General features: G+C 33.3%; 1 protein-coding gene across 1 annotated transcript in view; it reads left to right on the top strand.

Annotated features, from left to right (window-relative positions):
• Positions 1–3,100: 3,100 nt before the first annotated feature.
• The window catches only part of LOC127554039 (T-cell receptor-associated transmembrane adapter 1), a 58,309-nt gene continuing 40,522 nt past the window's right edge, over positions 3,101–20,887 (top strand). Inside the window, exons 1-2 of the mRNA XM_051985257.1 lie at positions 3,101–3,300; positions 14,966–15,076. Of these exons, the coding sequence (XP_051841217.1) occupies positions 3,294–3,300; positions 14,966–15,076 (118 nt within the window). The 5' untranslated portion in view covers positions 3,101–3,293. The remainder of the gene's footprint in view (positions 3,301–14,965; positions 15,077–20,887) is intronic.

Raw genomic sequence — 20,887 nt, forward strand, 5'->3', positions numbered from 1 at the left:
ACAAAAATATTCATTGTAGTACCATTTTCTTATATCAAAGAACTCAAAACTAAGGGGATGCCCTTCACTAAGGAGGAGGATGAAAAAATTATGGTAAATGAGAGCAATGGACTATTTTTTCCTGTAAAATGATAGGAGTGATTCATTCAGAAAAACTTGTGAAGTCATATATGAATTGATACAGAGTGAAGTAATCAGACCTAAGAGCACAATTTATGTAATGATTTCAACATTGTAAAGAAAGACAAAAGAATTTAAAATTCTGATCAGTGCAGTAACAAATGAATGGATGATGATGTTTTCCACTTATTAACAGAGAGGTGACAGACCAGAGATGAAGAGTGAAAATATGTATATTGGAAATTAGATCTTTATCAGAGGAACTTACAGCAAAGATTTTATTCCCAGTTATTTTTCTTTTAATCTTAGCTTCATCAGATTTGTACAAAAGTTTTAATTTTATTTAAGTAAAATCATCCATCATCCTCTTTATCTTTTTATTAAGTACTTGCTATGTCCCCAGTACTGAGGACATAAATTAGACAAAAACTTACCCTCCTTTAAGAATATCACTAATACAACAAAGATTAACCAAAAAATGCAAGTAGATAAGCTCTTCAGGGTACTATATGAAATGCAAAGTTAGAAGACCTACAGTTAAACACTGGAGAAAATCCATAATTTACCAGAAAAGGGAAGAAAAAGAACCTTGGTAAAAGAGAAAGAAGTTGAGAGAAAAAGTGAAAAACTCTCATAAAGGAAACTGGGATAAACAAATAAATCAAGGATGAGTGAAGGAACTACAATATCAAAGGCAAAGATTGAGAATCAAGAAAATTTTTTCATAGTATTTTTCCAGAATCATGTAGATGCTGATTTTTGTAGAAAAACATTCTGTTGCTACATAGAACTCTGAATGGGCCTTCTTCTTCATGGAAAGTTTGCAAAAAGATGACTTTTATATCTTCCCCTATATCTCTAGACTAAACATCCCCATTTCTATCAATTTATTCACTAATGGGATAACCATTCTTGGAATATCTATCTCATTGAGTTGTGAAAGTCAGAGAAGTTAAAATATGTAAAGCTCTATATAAATATCAATTATTATTGTTATCAAGTAATGTAGGGCTAGAAGGAGTCTTTTATAGATGTAACGTACATTGCCTTAGAATACTATTTTATGGCTCCATCTCTCTTAAAGGGAGATGTTGGAGAGATTAAAGAAAACTTGGAGTTTTAAAACATGTATTGGGCACAAGAGAGATTGGGGTAATATCATTTGCTTGGAAGCACCTGGGCATTTTCCCCTCCCCCTCTAGCTGCTTGAATAAGATTCAGAAACCTAGACTATCCGTTGCACTTACAGGTACAAATGGATTCAAAGCTGAAAAATGAGTAGAGCTCACAGGGGTCTTTCTGATAAGAGATTTGTGCTCACTATTTTTGGCCTGGTATTATGGAACTTGTTCCAAACAGAAGTACTCTGAGTCACCCACAGTAGTCAGATAACTAACCTTTGGTGATTTTATCAAAAAACCTCATTAATTCTGTTTTGCATTTCTGAACTGTTCTATTTATGTTTATTTAACTAAAGAGTAATTTTTTTTTTCTTGGACATCCACAAGTGATTTCACCCAGTGATCCCTGAAATGCACAAGCTGAATTCTGAAATTTTATCTCCAGTTCCATACCTTTTGTCATTAGAATGACTTGGAGTACCTTGCTTCCCACTGTAGAATTTTGTCTTAACTCCCTTTGTTCACTTACATAGAACATGTCTTGCTAATGTAATTCCTCTTCTTACCCTCATCATTTTTCAACATGTGTAGCTATTCTCTATTCTCTGTCTGCTTTTAGGAGACCATCTTGGAGCTCTGGACATGAATTACTCATTTGCTGACAACCTTCTAATTATCCACGGAGTCATAAGAGATGATGACACAGGTTATCACATTTGGCAGAAGAATATGAACCTTTTGGCTAGTGACCTTGTTGGATGCTTTCTTCAGATGCAGGATGTATTTTCAGACATAAAAAAGGGTTGTTTTTCTGCATCTCAACATAATGACAGCAAGGGCAGCTGCTCTCTATATGAAATGAGCATTCCACTGACTAGAATTATATCAAGATCCCTGGGTACCATTTTCTCTGTTGGGTGGTCTGGGCCCTTGAATGCAAAGAATAAAGTCAACTTCTCTTCCTCAAACCTCTGTACCAGCAGATATTCCCAGAAATGAGTGGAAAAACAATAAACCTTTCAACATCATTGAAGTATTGCATCCCAAAACCTGCTTTCAGCTGGCATTTTCCTCCTATGTTTTATGTTCTATTTAGTCTCGTTTGACCCTCCCTGTCCTGAATCTCTGATCGAACAATCAGTCACCTTGTACATCTTAGCTCCTTTGATTTTGGTATTCTGGTACCAAGTATCCATATACTCTCTTTGCAGTTTGAACCCTCCCTACTTTACCCTGGTTGGCAATTATCTTCTCCCCACCCCACTTAGAGGCACATCTTAGCTCATCCTGGGTCAGGGTACAAAAGATAACAATACTTGTAATAATTCCAGGGACCTTGTGAGGAAAACCCTTGGTTTAAAGCCTACATAAATGGTGCCCTATTATTATCAAGGGTACATAATTATTACTTAGGTTTCTCCTTGATATTTCTAATTAAATTGTTTAGCATTTTTGTTTTTTCTTTCTTTTTTTAAGGACTCCTATTTGCCAAGAGACAATGTTGAAATGTTTCATTGCTCACTCTGCGTAGAAACAGAGAAGAATACTCCAACTACCCATAGAGCCACTGCCATTCTGAACAGAGAAAAGAAACTCAGGGAGGAATTCAACTACCCATAGAGGGACCTGAAGAAATTTTAATGTGTAAGCCTATTAAGTTCCTTCTAGTGTAACAGCCTAAATCTTGGGTGAATAATTTCTTTTCTTGTTGGATCCATATTATTAATGAAGTTCAAACACCAACATAGAGAGAAACCTGTGAAGTTTCCTTCTCCTGTTACAAAACAAGAGAAGGCCTTCTTGTTATATATCTCAACGAAAGAAGCCTTTATCACCACATTTCCTGTTTGCAACTGAACCAAGCGCACACAAAGGATTTTAAGAAACAGGCATGAAAAATTGAGTTGCAGATGGAGATCAGGCACATTGCCATGTTATTTGTAGTGCTGGGGAGTTGTATCATTTAGCAGAAAGCTATTTGCAGTCATTTATTTCTTTTAAGTACTTACATTTTACTTATGGGGGTAAACAAATCTGTCTGAGAAAACAAGGATGTCAGGTAAGTGAGTCTTTAAAATCTATTCCCTTACTCAGTGAAAGCTAAAAATAAATGCATTTCACAGACCAGGGTGAATCCATACTCTTAAAGCAAGAAACTCATGACTTTGTATCTAAATTTTTTTTGCTGCAAATGATGAGAAATTGAGGAAAAACTGGTGGAATTAGGAAAGGTATTGAAGATTCTACTGTAATGAATAGTTGTGGGTAAAGCGATGATACAGAAGACCTTGTTATACTATAGCATCAAGTTTCTTCTAGGTTCATGGATGATGCCGTAACATTACTTTTGGATTAAAAATATGATTCCTATTTGGAGAAACTCCTGATTGACTATGATTTTTTTTTCCTTTTGAAAGAGTGATTGTAAGTTGTGATCAATGAACCTTGCTCTAATTCATAATAGTTTGAGCAAAGAGATTTTCAGAAGGGGTCAATTCAATCTCTATGAAAGTTTTGCTAGCAGTAGCTCAAGTTCACTTGCCAACAATGAATTATTTTGAGATTGTGTCTATTGAGTTCGTTTTATGACCATTTAACAATAAAGGCATATTTCTCTCTCTCTCTTTTTTTAATTTGAAAGGACAGAATTCTAAATCGGTTATTTTAAAATTCTAACTCACAGTGTAAATATAAACTGGCAGATAATTTTCACACTTCTGGATCAGCAGGCAGGAAAAGTATTTCCAAAAGGAATGTTGTCATTTAATGGACACTAATTTGATTATTGTTTCATTGTGGACAAGATTTTTTTTTGCATTAAAATTGGACTGACAGAGGAATGTCTGTCTTTTATAGTACCTTATTGTAAAATTTGGGTTAAGTATTTGGTCATAGGCTCTATATCATTTGCTGACTTTGGCATGTCATCTGTGGCTCTTGCAAAACTCTTCTCCCCATTTTCATTTAATTTTTTATGTGACCTATGATATACTAAAATGCAATATGGAAGCAATAACTATTCTATAAACATTTTTGTATATGTGGATCCTTTTTCTATTTTTTTTAACTCTTTGGCAGTTTCATTTTAATTTTCTCAGTATCATTTCAGGTATTTGTTAATTAAGCATCCCTGCAAAGCATTGGGTTGTGATGACAGGGAAAGAATATATAATTTCTAATTTATAGAGGAGGGCATAGAAATTCATTTTGCAGTTCAGACTAGAACAATTAATTAAGGAAAGAGATCTAGAATTCAGTCATCAGAATGGTGACTTTTGCAAACCTTAAAGCACTATGTAAGTGATATTATTGTTATTATATTATTAATGAAGATTATATCAATCACCCATTTACTGAAAGAAGAAAGGGAACTAAAATATAGACCAGCTAAAATTCAAGGAGAAAGAACTTTTGTCTAAAAATTTCAGAAACAACTATGAATTTTGAAAGCATTTTGAAATGTGGGTTTTGATGTTGTTTTGGCCCCCTTTTCCCCGTAGTAGTCCAAGACATTTCTCTTATTTTAGCACCTTCTCCTCTTTCGGGTATATTGAAAATAGTTCTCTCAATGTCCTCACAGTTCTATCACCTCCAGCACAGATATTATCTGAGTATATATATTTTTTGATCTAATTTCTTTACCTATCTCTGTTCTCCGAGGGAAAATTTCTCCTTCCTGTATAAACGCAACTAGTACTATGATATTAGATTTTAATATCCTTGATGTTGAAAGGACTTTGTTCCTACTGGTGTTTAGCTTTCACTGTTCCTTTCTCTGTTATGAGGTAATATTACTCACAATTGTCTACTACCTTTCTCTGTAAGTTTTACATGCAAGTTTATATCCTAAATTGCTGTTGATCCCAGTTGTCATATCTCTTGGCAAGGAAGTCAAGTTTTGGCTGAGTAACATAGTTTTTAATTGATTTTATTCTCCTCATTACGGAAACTAATTTACATAGTTTAAACATCTATGAAAAAACTGTAATTAGTGTTGTACCCCTCCCTCCATCCATATCCTAATTGTAAAGTTCTTTCATGACCCCAAACTTTCCCCCTAAACAAAGATCCATTTAAAAAAATGCTGATAGCATAGTGGTGTTGGGAGACCATGAGGAATGGAACATTACATTTTCTGAAAAATTGAAAATTAACATCAGTCATAAGGCCTAGACTGCAACACATTATGAATAAAGAATTTAAAGGATAATGAACTTATAATAAAAATATAAAGAAAAAAAGAGTGTCTCATGGTAAGAGCAAGGATAGCTGAGGGAAGACTTGATTAGTATCTTTACAATGTCAGGAGAAAACAAGAAAGACACCTATTGTTTTGGGAGGATGTTCACTGATGAACTTATGGGAGAAGTTGGCGGAGAAGTTGGCCAAGAACTGCAAATAATGGGCTGGCACGATGAACATTCACACTTTGAGTAGTTTCATAGGTTTTTAAACTCACCAATCTAAATTATGAGATTGCTTTAATCTAAGAAAGGAGACAGATATAATCTGGAGAATTTTATTGAAGTGACTAAGCAATAGTGTATAGATATCTCTCTGATGCCTTATGAATCTTCAACAAATTCCTTAGTGAAAGAAGAGTTTAGTCATTGAGCATATGATGCAAGCAAGATGTATTACAATCTAGTTAATGAATAACTGACCACAATTAAAGATGTGTAGAGTTTCTCTGGGCATAGTCTATTATTTTTATACCTTCCCACTTTAATGTATAGTACATTGTTCTGCACATACAATTGGTACTCATATAACTCCTCTGGGACTCAGTTATGTGTCATTGATCAACAAGTTTCCATTAAAATTAAAATAGGAATTTAATGGATTCCAAGATCCAATAAAGCAAATCTTAGAATCTGCTAGGCTCAATGCTAAAATAAAAATGAGAAAGTTTCTACCTGCAAGGAGCTCATGTTCTAACGGAGAAGACAACATGAAAATTTATCAGTGTATATGTATATATATATATATATATATATATATATATATATGTATATATATGTATATATATATATATACTTTGTATATGTATATATGCATCTATTTATATGTATATATATAATTTGTGTGTATGTAAGTATATAATATACAAAAGAATACAAGGTAGTTTGTGGAAGGATTTGAAAGACTTCATTTAGCTGCTAGTATTTGAGCTGAGTTTTGAAAGAAACCAGAGGTTCCAGGAGGTAGAGGAGGGAGTGCATTCCAGGCATAAGGTACAGCTACTACAAAAATTTGGCAACTAGATCTGGAATATCATTTATAGGGAACAGGAAGTAGATCAGCATGGCTAGATTGTAGGATGTAAGGAGGAATAACATGTATAAGAAGTCAGTCCAGGTTAGAGAGGCCCGACTTTAAAGAATTCCTATGAAGAAATTAGAAAAAAATATAATAATACCTTTTTATTTTTCAAAATATATGCAAAGATAGTTTTCAACATTCACCTTTGCAAAACTTTGTGTTCCAAATTTTTCTCTCGCCCTCCCCATCTTTAACTTTAGTATATTAGGAGGGAGGGAAGGGAATAGGCATTTATGTAGTACTTGTTATGTGCCAGGTGTTGTTGGGGAAGGGAAGTCCTTACCTAGAGAGGCCCAGCCATCAGACCTTGGTTTTCACTACTGTATTCTTAGCCCCATGCTCCCCTACAGTAGATGTGGCTGCTGATATTTAGTCCTATTCTATACTGGTTCACACCTAATGAAGGAACCACATATTGTTCCCTGTTGGGTTAGAGAGAATAGTATAATTCTTTGGATGAGAAAGGTGATGCTGGAAGTAGCTAGGAGATAATTAATCTATTATATTTTAATAAGGTACAGAGGTAGATGATGTAGGGAAGGGAATAGGGGAGAAAGATATAGATAAGGGTTACTTAGTAACAGCAGGTCAGAGTTGGGAGCACTCACGTAGCATGATCTGAGGAGTGCTCAAGAAGCAGGGGTTGAGGGCTTCATTTTTAGAGGTTCTAGTTGGAGGAAGAATTAATGGTATTTATACCATCTTAGTTTTGCCTCATAAGTACGCTGATGTCCCCTCAGGGTTGTCTTATTAGTATATAATTTTCTGATTTTACTGCATATGCTGGTACTTATCTTGTACCTGTGGACCAGATGTCATTTACTAGGACCTAATTGGCTTTCTCTAGTTTAGTATAGAATCTATGAAGATATAAATGTGGTCTTAATTAACTTAGGATATAGTTTTAGCAAATGATTCCCATGTTCCTATTTAATAGTTTTTAGCTCCTGTTTCCTATTATTACTGCCATATACTAGTCACTTACATATTTGTTCATTATATTGGTGAGATGATCATGGGGACTATACTAAGACATATTTTCAGACTTTGTACTAAGTACTTTACAAATATTATCTAACTTAATCATAACAATTTCTGATCCTTTTTAACAATCAATTTTTGCTTTTTTCAATAGGCAAAATCTTCTCTTTATCCCTTCCTTTACACCGTCCACTAATTAAGAATGGGAAAAAACCCACTATTATAAACATATCCAATCAGGGACAAGAAATTTCCACAATGACCATGTCTAAAAGAAAATTAAAATCTCATTCTATACTCTAAGTCTTTTAATTTTATCAGGAAAAAGGCAACATATTTCATCATTAATCCTTTCTAATTGTAGTTAGTTATTATACCGATCTGAGTTCTTAAGGTTTTTTTGTCTTTCTATTATTGTTGTCATCATATGAATTGTTCTTCTGATTCTGTTCTCTTCATTGTGCATCATTTAATTCAAATCTCCTTAAGATTTCTCTGAAACTATCTTGTTCACAGTTTCTTATAGCATAATATTCCATAATATTTAAGTGCAATTTTTTCCCAATTGGTGGGTACCTCCACAGAATACAATTCTTTTCCACCTTAAGAAGAACTACAAATATTTTTGTACAATGGTAAAGTTTGTTTTGCTTAGGAATTCTCTCTCCCTTATTCTACTCACTTTCTAAATCCTCTTCCTTTTTCCCCTTTCCCTCTTAATTCCCTGTTGAGTAAAATGTATTTCCACATCCAATTGTGTGTGTGTATGTGTGTGTGTGTGTGTGTGTGTGTGTATTAATAGGTTCTGTGTAAAGATAAATATAGGTGATGTAGCAATACACTAGTCAATTGACTCTCTAGGAATTATTTTGTAAATATTATAAAGGGTCACTGGGTAAGTGATATCATCACAGGATTTTGCAACCTCGAGGTATGGTTTGGTTGGAATATATTTTCAATGTTATTGGGAAACATTAATCAAGGATTCCTGTTGTATAGTGTATTTATGCACAAAACTCCAACTCTTTTCCTAGCTTAGTAATGTTTGAGTAGAAAATCCTGAGAAATAGAAGGGGCAAAGAAGAATCACTAAAAACTATATCCAGAAAGAAACTTAAAAGGTAGTAGTAATGGTGGTGCTAGTAGCAGTAGTAATATTCTTTCTATTTAAATTCTTAATTTTCCTTTTTTTTAAAATTTGGTATTTTCCCTCAGTTTCATTCCTTTTCTCCATATAGATAAGCAAATAGTAAGAATTCTTTGTTTTATTTTTCCTCTCCAACATATTTAATAACTTTATTATATTTTACCCTTTTTAAAAAAGAAGTGTTCCTTTGTTTGTTTCTCCTCATTACTTCTCTTCCATTCTTTCAAACCAAAGTTTTTTATTCAATTAAAAAATTATTTTAGCCATCCTCATGATAGTTGCTAAACAAAACAATGATAATAATAACTTTTATATGATTGTTTCAGATTTGCAAAGTGTTTTGAAAAACATAAACAATAATAGTAAATAATAATAGGATAACAAATTGTCCTAGCAAGAGTTTTTATCTAAATTCCAATGAACGTAAAGATGAAAAGATAAAATCGGAATTCTATTTATATATTGTTATCTATGGTAACAAATGACTTTCACTTCATTTCAATAAACATTTATAAAGTGATAGTCTTCAAGTTCTTTAGTTATTCTACATTGATTACATTAATCCTCTCCTTTAGAATATCCCTCAGCCCTTAGATTATATGACACCTAAATAATCCCACTCATGTAAGAATCCATGTTATTTTTTAAAGGCCCCTTGAAAAGGCATTTAAACAGTATGTGAGGAATATTTATCATGTTACAGTACACAGGTTTCCTACTCTCAAAGGAATATACAGAATAACCCACGTTCTACTGTAGTGTTGATGGTATGTTTTACAATAACTATTAGGATTTTCTCTGAAGCTTTCCATGTAAATGTAGCTTTATAATTTTGAGCTAGTTGTTTCTTTGTGACTAAGAGCAAAATTATCTTTTAGAGGGAGTTAATGGACTAATACAATCATTTTAAAGTTCCATTTCATTTCAAAGGGGGGAATGAACACTTCTGTTTGACAGCATAATAGTGAGGATCATATCATCACCAGTGTTGGTTGTAATGTCTGTAAAAATTAGGATTTTCAGCTTACTTAATTGAAAAAATATGGGAATTACAGCAAAGTATAGTCATGTAGGTCAGGAGGCTGATGGGTCTTTTTTTTTTTTTTTTAAAGGATAGCTCACAAGTGCTGCTATTGTTTCGGTGCTTTGCTGTTTGGTTCTCAGTTTTGAGGAACCTGATTTTATCAGTTTAACCTAGGGAGATTAAGGGGTGCGGAGGCTAGGGTCTTTTCACTTCACCCTTATATATGATTGGGTCCTTTCCCTTATTTAGTAAGCTTTCATTAATGACTATAATTGCTTAGCTCCATTCAAGTCTTCACCCAGGGCTCTTAGAGGTTAGGAAAGAGAAATATATACTCTGTCACACAATGCCAAGCTAGAAAGGCTTTGAATATAGTCATAATTACATATCTATGCATATATCTATATCTATATCTATATCTATATCTATATCTATATGTTACCTGAGTTCTAATCTAGTGAATTTCATAGAGGTTCACCTCCAAATGCGTTTCAGGTTGGTGATATTAAAAAAAAAAAACTCTTACAAAATGTTTTTTTCTTAATGACTGATTTTATCAATAAAAAAGAATAAATTCTTAAGAATAAAAACAGGGAAAGAAGATACATTACATTTCAACTTGTTGTTTTATTACCTATATTAATTCCAAGACTTCTAACATGATTTCCTTAGAATACTACCATTCTAGTAGTGTTCTTTTTTATACCACTTTCCATTTCTATATATTCATCAATCACTACACACACACACACACACACACACACACACACACACACACACACACACAACCCTCCCTCCACACACATCTTCCTTTCTTCTTCTCTCCATATTCTTTGGACAAGAGTCTCTCAAAACATTTTTTATTGTTTATTTTGTGTATGTGCTTTGCTCATTCTATTTCATCTGTATCCCTTTGTCTATTCTCTAAGCAAGCTGTGATCTGGTGAATTTATTGAACTTTGGTAACTCTGCTAAGTTGCAAGAGAACACATACTAAGTTAGGGAAGAGTGATATGTGATGTAGGTAGATACAGAGGGCCCACATCAAAGAAATAATGTAATCCATTGAAGAATTTAATTGAATTCAGTGAAGAAAATTTTTTGAAGAAAATAACTTGAAAACCAAGTTTGATGAAAGAGAAAAGAATATGAGAGTTAGAGTCAAAAAACTTGGATTGGAGTTTTCCAGTTATGGAAATCTAGACAAATTATAATCTCTCAAAATAAGTTTGCTTATGTGCAAATCGAGGATATCATACTTCTACCTTGAAGAATTGTTGTAAGCATCAAATGAGATTACGTGGAAGTGTGTTGTAACTACAAATTGTTATATAAATGTGAGCTAATAAATGGACAAACTTTATCCACTGTAGGATATATTTCCTAGGCTGACTGGAATACTTGTGTCAGTCAGTGAAGCTTATTTTTCTCTTTCAAAAATGGCTGAAGACAACTTTACAATTTTTCCCTTTCCCATCTTTGGTTCAATTGTTTCCTATTCTCTGTGATATCATTTAGGATTTTCTTGACAAAGATAATAGAGTGGTTTTGCCATTTTCTTCTCCAGATCTCTTTATAAATAAGGAAACTGAGGCAAATAGAGCTAGTACCTAGCCCAGGATCACACAACTAGTAAGTGTTTGAGGCAGAATTTGAACTCATTATGATGAGTCTTTTCCTGACCCCAGGACCAGCACTCTAACCACTCTGCATCTAGCTGCTTCTTTCCAAACCTACTGTTTCCCACTGTATTTCCTCATATTCTCCACATATGTCCATTATCTTTTTTTCCCTTTATTTCAAATTACATTAAAAAAGTGACATTTACAGAATGTTAGTATTATATCTAAGTGGAATAATGGAGAGAAGGAAAACCTATGTTCAAATCCAGCCTCAGGTATTTTGTATTTGTGACTTTGGACAAGTTCCCTATTAGTTTTAATTTCTTCATTTGCAAAATGGGAATATAAATCACACCTACCTTCCACGGTTGTTATAAGAATCAAATTAGATAACATCTGTAACATGCTTTGCAAACCTTGAAGTACTGTATTAAAGCTATTATTATTAGTTACCACTTAAAGAACATTAGCATACAATCTATATACTAAGGTGAATTAGAAATTTTAATGTAATGCAGCATTCAAATTCATAATTATCACTGAGCCCTGATGGAGTAAGAAATATGATCATAGTATAGTGTCAGAGTTTCCAAAGGAGTTAAGATGGAGAGAGTAGTATTATATATTAAGAAGATATATTTGTGTCACGAAAGTCAATAATGACTATTTGAGAAACAAATAATTATCATTAGATTTTATTACAGATCATATAGGCAAAAATAAGAAAAAGAGAACTTTGTGAACTAGATTATAAGCCAGGAATAGAGACATGATTTAGTGGTGATGGGGGACTTCAATTTATTGAACCTAAAATAAAGATCTAGTTCACATTAGAGAAGCCAATAATTTTTGGGTTTACCTCAGTAAAGTTTTATCTTTAAAAATACATGAAAACCAGTCAGCAAAACATGTTGTCTAGATCTGCTCATTAACAAGGAAGAATTAGATGCCAGGATAACAATTATGAAAATCTCATAATTTTATAATTTATGATAAAGTACAAAGGAAGTCCATATATATTCTGGCATAAACTCTAAATTATGGGGGGGGAATAAATTACAAAAAAGTTCAGAAAAAGAAGAGAGACTCCTATGGGCTAAATTTCTAAAGGAGAAGTCAACCTAAGAGGAAGGGGATAATTGTAAGAATAAATTTCTGGAGACACAAAGAAAAACAGTTTTTATCAGAAGAGAAGGATAAGTCAAAAATGACTGATGGGGATGCATGGAGAACTTGAGGTTTTTAAAAGATGGAAGCAAGAGCAATTAATAGAGGATGAACAGAGAGCATTTAATACCAATAATCTGTATTGTGAATTGGCTTAATTCCTTGGAGTTTCCTCTTACAGGCTACTGAATCTGCGTGGTTGGTTATTCTTTCTGTTTATCAGAGTAGGGTTTTCTGGTCAGGAATGTGTTAGTCATACTTGCTTATGCACAGCCTATGATGAGAACTAGCTCCAGGACAGGCTATTCTAGAACCTACCTGAAAAGGGTCAACCTGACTTCTACTCTCTAATTTTCATAAAGGATAGAATCAAACAAGGAAGATCATTTCTGACAGTCCCTTTGAATGTCTTCAATGGTAGCAAATCTTCAACTTTTTTATGGAGAATTTGATTTTTGAAAATATTCATAAATCTTTTAGGGCTGAGATCACTTTTCTTATGAGGATTAAAGACTAAAATTGAAAAAAGTTACAAGCGAGCATTTCAAACAGTTTAAACAATTAAGACATCTATTGAGACAAATGTCAAGATGGAGGCGGGGGGCATTACTTGAGGTGCCTGATTTATATGATAATATTCCTTCAGATAACTTCTAGTATGTTTGACAAGGAAAAAACATTTCATTAACTGATAATCACTTATCATAGATAATACCATAAATTGCAGAACCAGAACTTTTAGAGAATCCTTAATACAACTCTTCAGTTTATAAATGAGGAAAGTGGGGATAAGAAAGGTAAAGTGATCTCTGTATCACTCAGCTAGGAACTTATAGTACTGGAACTAGAAAATGGGTCTCCATACTTTCATTGTTCCACCATGCACAGTTTTCCTCTCCTTCTACACTGTTTGTGACAGAAAAAAAAAAAAAAAGAAATAGGGCCTGCCTTTAAAGAGTTTACATTCTATTGAGGGAATAAAACTGTATTTAAACATACTTCAAGATAAATTAGGGAGGGAGAAATAATGAACAATTTCAGAGAGAAGAGATATTAGGATGCTTTAGCAAAAAATATATGTGTGTCTATGTGTATGTACATATATATATGTATATGTATGTTATATATGTATGTCAATCTGTATATATATACATTGGTCCTTTTTAAATATGAAGGACAAAGAAGACATAAATATATATACTCACAGAGCCATTGACTACCAGTCAACATCATCTGTAACATTTATTCTTAATACTGTCTCTGGTTGCACAGGGACTAAAACTGCTTATGACTATCATAGTAAAGAGAAAGGACAGCAAAATTAGTTGTCCATTGTAAATACATAAAGTATCCATGTTTGGTCTATGAGATGCTCCCCAGCTCCACCACTATGATCTCTGAAGCTGCTATATTCCCAAAGGTTATTTTTCCTTAATTTCCAACAATTCTATGTTTTACTCAGATCAATGGAAGGAAATAATAGGTTATTTACTGCTTTGTTTACTTGCATCTAGCTAGCTTTCATTTTGATAGTAATGTGTCAGAGAAAAGATTTAGAAAGGAGGACACAGCTGTCTTTCTGTAGCTAAAGGTCTGTCACAGAAAAAAAAAAAAAACAGTCCACAGAACAAAGAGAATTTGGTGGAAATTACAAAGAAGCAAATTTGGGTTTAGGGTAGGCAAAAACTTCCTCCAAAAGGTGGTATGAGATGCCTTGGGAGGTAGTTCCCCATCAGTGCACCTCTTCAAGCAAAGGCTAGATGACCATTTGTTAAAGTATATGAATTCTTTATTCATATAATGAATTATTGGAGTTGGAGTTGGAGATTCTGTGATTTGTGTGGGGAAAAAAGGAAGGTTTTTAGGCATCTGGCCTATAGATTGAGAAGATATGGTGGGACAGGGAAAATGGTTTAAGATATTGAAAAAGTTACAGGAAATTTATTTTTTGCAAGTATCACTTATACCCAAATCAACCATTCAATCAACAACCTAACCACCTTCATCACATAATTTGTCCTTAGGTAGTCAGACTAACATAAAGGAATTGTATATGATTAATTACATAAATACAATAACAACTGCAGTTTGAATTTATTTATGGCATTTTAAAGTTTTTTAAGGTTTTTAAAGTGCTTTACAAACATACTCTCTGATCTTCATAGCAATCCTGTGAGTTAGATTTTATTAATACCCCCTTTTTGGAGATGAGTAAATTGAGGTTAAGAGAAATTAAATGACTTGCCCAAAGTATATGGGATTGAATTTAAAGTCAAGTCTTAGTAATTTTAAATCCAGTGCTACTTAGTCAATTCCATAACATACTTAGAACAAATGCAAAGTAGTAGGCTTTGATTTCTCAACAGCAATAAATAACAAAATTAACTATGTGATTAACCAAATTAATAATTAAAACATATAGTAATTATCTTATGCTAAGTATATATGCTTTTTATTTCAGGAAATGATCAATGTCCCCCTTTTGTCTGGGGACTTTTAGCCATGGTGGGTTTGTCTCTGATCATATCCCTAATTTTCAATGTTTCCTACTGGATGGAAAAGCAACGACGAGGTAAGACAGACATAATGGAATCTAAAGAATTTTTAAATGACTATAACTATTAAGCATTTCAATTTAATTCAACCATACATGATATGTCAAGATCCTATGTGAGATACTTAGGTTAGAGTGATGAAAATGAAATAGCCCTTGTTCTTAAGAGACTGGCTGAGGGAATACTTCATTATAAAGATAAGCCCAATACAAAATAATTTGAGGAAGGAAAGTTAAATAGCAACAGGGGTGATAATTTTGGAAATTTTAAGACTGATATTATTAGAAGTGAACCTAGAAGGAAGATAATAGTTCTAGAAGCCAAAGATGAGGAGAGAGCACATTTACAAGCCTGTGCAAATGCATGGAGGTGGGCAATATCTCAAATTTGGAGAACAGATAATAGTCTAATTCAACTAGATTATAGAGCTCATGAACAGGAGTCACATGAAATAAGGTTAGGCTAGAAAAAGCAAGCTGGAGTCAGATTGTGGCAGCCCTTAATTTATCAAATGAATAAATCTGTATTTCACTCCAAAGGCAATATGGAAGCCATCAAGGTTTTTGAGAAGTGGGCTCAGACTCATGCCTTAGAAGGATTGTTTTTAGTAACTTTGTGAAGTATGGATTGGAGAAGGAAGAGAAATAGATTGATGGGAAAGAAATAAATTAGGCAACTATTACAACAGTCTAGACAGGTAAAAGGTTGAACTAGGATGGCAGTGTGAGTGAGATATTAAAAGGAGGTGGAAAAGTAGCAGAGAAAAGAATTGGCACCTGTTTGGATCTGGGATGGGGTAATAAAAGGGTTTGAACCTGGGTCACTCATCTCTAGAAACCCTATCAGTATTCAAAGAAATGTTATTACATTTTTGTTATGTTATTACATATTTTATTACATATTAATGACTTACATTATTTTATTACAGATTTAGAATGAAAAACATCTCTTAACTCTAAACCTTGCCTGATTAGCTGCCCCCCCCAATAGGGGTAGGTTTTGGTTTTATACCTGGGTAACAGGCAGAAAAAAATGGTCCTGGGAAATTCAGTATCAGAAAAGCCCTAGTCTAAAGGCTTCCCTGGAAGATTTATTAATTCTAGAATGGCTATGGATATTCTGATATAGAGAATGCATATAGAGAAAATCAAGAAACCACATGACACTTTCAGTGTCCAGTTAATCTTGTTCAAGAATAGAGCATAATGTAGGACTCAACTTTTGGTGGTTTTCTCAAGGACCAACTCAATTTCTGTAGTTTTCTAGAGTAGAACCACATTTAAAACTGTATTAAATCATCTGGATTGCTCTAGATCACATATCACTACTTGGTAACTCACCCACGATCTACAAAAAAGAGTTATTAATGACCATTCGCTGTCTGTGTGATACATATAATAGTGAGCGTATCACTCAGTAGAATATGCTGTTATAAAAATCTTGACCTGCCTTTGGATCCTAGAGCATCATATTCTAAAACCTGATAGCCATTGACAGGAGCTGTAATTAGTTGGGAAAGAATAGAAGAGAGAAGGGGGAAAACATACTCCAAGTGGAAAAGTATTTACTTGCAAATATAAAGGGCATATAAAATGGCCCTAGGGTTAATACAGATCACACATGTATGTTTACCTCTGATGCCCATGTTCCTCCAGAGTAGAGTTTTTAACCTGGGATTCATAAACTTTTTTTTGAAAATATCTTTAAATGTGTACTTCAATATAACTGGTTTTCTTTGTTATTATAGTTTATTTTTAGGCTTTTATATATTTTACTTTATTCATTTGAAAACATTATATTGAGAAGCAGTTGAAAAATTTTACTAAACTTATCAAAGGGTTAAGACACAAAAAAGATTAAGAATCCCTACTCTATGTATTCCTTTTAGGAGAGCATAGACCAGAAGTTTATAGGATGTTTACTAAATTAAAACAAAATAATTTCCTTATTTTGTTTCATGTTTTGTATTTGATTCTATTTTCAGAATTTCCATTCTGTTCTGTTAACTCAGTAATAAACAATTTAAACTAGAAGTATTTTAAAATTGTTATAGGGCAAGTCCAACTTCATTTATTTCTCTACTCCCATCAATTAAAGTCTTGATATTCTTTCATATGTGTTTTTGGATCAACTCCATTGTGTTTTTTCCTAGTTTTATTAAAAAATCCATCAGTTTTATTATCCTAAGTTAATGTTTGCTACATTGTCATTTTTTTCTATATTGATCAAACCTATGCATGCACACTGAATTGCCCTCTAATTATATATGCTATTTCTGTCAATGCTGTTTTATATCTTTATATGGATCACAACTAATCTTCAGATAGTTTATGCCTTTTGCTATTAAAAAATTAAAAAATAAAATATTTTATTGGTGCTTGAAGTTATACTTAAATTAGGTTTGAAATGTTCTTTAAAAAAGACTTGCTTTTAGTAGTTTGTTTATTTTAGTCAAAGTGATTCTTAGTACTATATAAAAGATACTAGATGGTAATTTTATGGATTGTAGCTCTGGTCCCATTTATTTTCTTTGGTGCATTTAGACATTAAAAAAAAGATGTTTTGTTTAAATAATTAATTGAAATCATTGTTAATAGGAAAGGTGAATTTAGGAGTTATTAGATAATATTGTTTCTTTTACAAATATCTAGCTGAATTTACTCTCAGTCTGAGATTTGTAAGGGACAATTCTGTGGGCAGCTAGGTGGTGTAGTGGATAGAATACTGGTCCTAAAGTCAATTAAGATTCATCTTCTTGAATTCAAATCTGGCTTCAGCTACTTATTAACCATATGACAGTGGGTAAGTCATTTAATCCTATTTGTCTCAGTTTTCTCTGATCTGGAGAAGGAAATGGCAAACTACTCCAATATCTCTGCCAAGAAAATCTCAAAACGAGGTCAGATATTTAGACATGACTGAAACAATTGAAAAACAGCGACAAGGAATAACTTTAAAAGGTGGCATGGCCTTCTAAAAATCAAAACTATTTGGGATTTAGTTTCAGAAAAGCTAGGAATAAAAATTTGACTTCACCATGGAATAATCATGTGACCTTAGCCCTCATTTTTTTTTCTTACTATAGAGATACAAACGTTCTTTTCTGATTTTAACTTAAAATTCTCAACCTTGTCCTGGGAAGGATAAGGATTTTGTGCTGAACTTTTAACAACAACAACAATTCATATGCTCTTAGTCTCTCTAGTTTACAAAATTATACATTAGCTCTCTTAAGCCTTAAAATAACTCTATAAGGAATATTGCTCCCATTTTACAGATAAAAAAATTTAGATGCAAGATCAGTAATTAGATATTATATTTCTTTATATCTGACGAGGGCACACCATTCTGGATAGTTCTGTGCCATTGTCTCTCATGCCATACAATTAATTCTAAAGTTCTTAAGAAAGATCTTGAGAATGTCCTTGTATAGATTTTTCTCATCACTGTGTGAGCCCTGTGTGAGTTCTCTATAAAATAATCTTTTTGTCAAGCATACATTTGGCATTCAAACAATGTGGCCATTCCAATGGAGTTATATTCTTTGCAGTAGAGTTGGAATGTTTGGCTGTTTAGTACAAGAAAGGACCTCAGTGACTGATATCTCATCCAGCCAGATGATTTTCAAAATCTTCCTAAGCCAATTCAAATGAAAGTGATTTAGTTTCCTGGTGTGGTACTGCTATAATGTCCATGTTTCACAGGTCTACAATGATGAGGTCCATACAATGGCTCTGTAGACCTTCAGTTCTGTAGCCAGTCTATCATCTTTCCTCTCCCATACTTTGTTTCAGAGCCTCCCAAACAATGAGCTAGCTCTGGCAATGGTTTTATTATCAATTTGTGTGTTGCCTTCCTACTGTATCACAAACCTCATTTTTTGTCCTTCTATGGAGCCCATAAAACATCTAGCCAGTGTGCTTCTGGTCTATTGTTTTATTTTCAAGAGTTCTAATGTTTTCGTTAAACTATGACCTAGTGAATTCAGAACTGGAAGTGAATACAGAATCTGGAAGGCCAGGTTCAAATCTTGCCTTTAGCACATACTTTCTGGGAAAGTCACTTAGCATTGTGGTGTCTCAGACAACTTTCTGAGACAATTGTAGAGCAGGTGTTGAACTATATTGGTAAAGGAAGTTTTTTTTTTTTTAATGGAATGACAAGCTTAATTTAATTATATAAAAAATTAGTACCAGAACAATATTCAACCCATGTATTTTCTCCTTACTGTTAATATATGACCTATATCCTTCCCTTTCTGGTTATGTCTCCTTAAAGATGTCTAAATGCTTATTTGAAGTCATTTAACTATTTTATACATTTTTTTTGACAAAACGGAATTTGACAAAATACAACCAGCAGAATTTGAAGACTTTTTCTTTATGTCCCTAGCACTTAGTGTGTAATAATTGCTTGCTTGCTTGATTCCCGACTAATACCCAAATAATATCCCTCCTTTGAAACTGTATAATCTGACAACAGTTAAAGCTAAATTACCAAATAATGGAATTATGGCTAATAGAAAATACCATGTCCTATTGTTGTAGTTATAAATTATCACATACAGAAAGCATATGTTTTAAACTATGCTAGTATGGTACCAACTTTTCCCATTCTAGTTAACTTCAGTTTTGTTATCTTTTTTATATTTCTTACTTTTCCAGTCATTTGCATTGATTAAAGAGTCCATTCCCCAATAGCTTGTGTTTTTTGCAGATATGAAATGTTGGCTTTTTGTGCATGTTTGCTTCTATGACTTGCCTATGTGATCAACACTTCTATTTTTAATGCATAATTAATTTCTAATAATTAATGATTCTATTTTATCTATATCTATATCTATCTATACATATGTCCCCATATACATGTGTATGTGTCAGACACATATATATGTTCATTCCTCTGGACTCCCTTATATGTAAGCCTCTAAAGAAACCAGATACAAAATACATGGTGAATCTGCATCTTTTCTAAATCATAGTTCGTGAACTTTTATCAATGAGTTTCCTTTATTATAGTAACCAGAGGATATTGTAATTCAAAATCAATTACTTAATAAACATATACAAAATGCTTTAATTGTCTTTAACAAAGACAAGGCACATAGAAAAAAATGGATAGCAAAGATTCTTCTCACACATACAGTCATACTTTTCATAATTTATCACAAGAGTATTGTAGATAACATGTGACTAGTAAATAAACATGAAGGCAAACCCTTCTGCATGGATGAGTGGTGAGTGGGGGCCTTCCAACTATTTAGCGTATAGTTCCAGTGGTTATTTATAGAAGGACATGTGCATAGGAATCATGGGATGTCTGGGGAGGAATGTGTCAAATTCATTGCTAAGTGCAGCTCAAATCAAATTAAAATTTAATTAGGAAATGTTTAATAAATAAAAATACAACTTAATATTAATAATGTTCAATTTTGGTTTTCTAAATTGATATACTTCCCCTTGGTACCTGTTTTTGTTTGAGTTTGACACCATTGCAGGGAACCTCAATAACTAGAGAAGGCACAAAGCCAAGATAACCCATGCCCCTAATTCTGCAGAGCTGCTACTGTTCTCTGGCACCACTGCCAGGCAGCTGCTCTCTGCTGGTTGCCTGCACTGAGATGTCAGCATCTTCTCCTGCAGCAGCCCCCACCTGCTGATCATTGGGTGTGATGTGGCTTCTTCATTGATCTGCTGCTGCTCCTCTTTATCTGATGTGGCTTCTTCAGAAGCTGATGCTGTTTTCACCTAGGCTTCAGCTGCAATGCTTCCATCGTGTGTGTGTGTGTGTGTGTGTGTGTGTGTGTGTGTGTGTGTGTGTGTGTGTAG

Source organism: Antechinus flavipes, chromosome 3 (assembly GCF_016432865.1).
Source record: "Antechinus flavipes isolate AdamAnt ecotype Samford, QLD, Australia chromosome 3, AdamAnt_v2, whole genome shotgun sequence".
NCBI classification, from domain to species: Eukaryota; Metazoa; Chordata; class Mammalia; order Dasyuromorphia; family Dasyuridae; genus Antechinus; species Antechinus flavipes.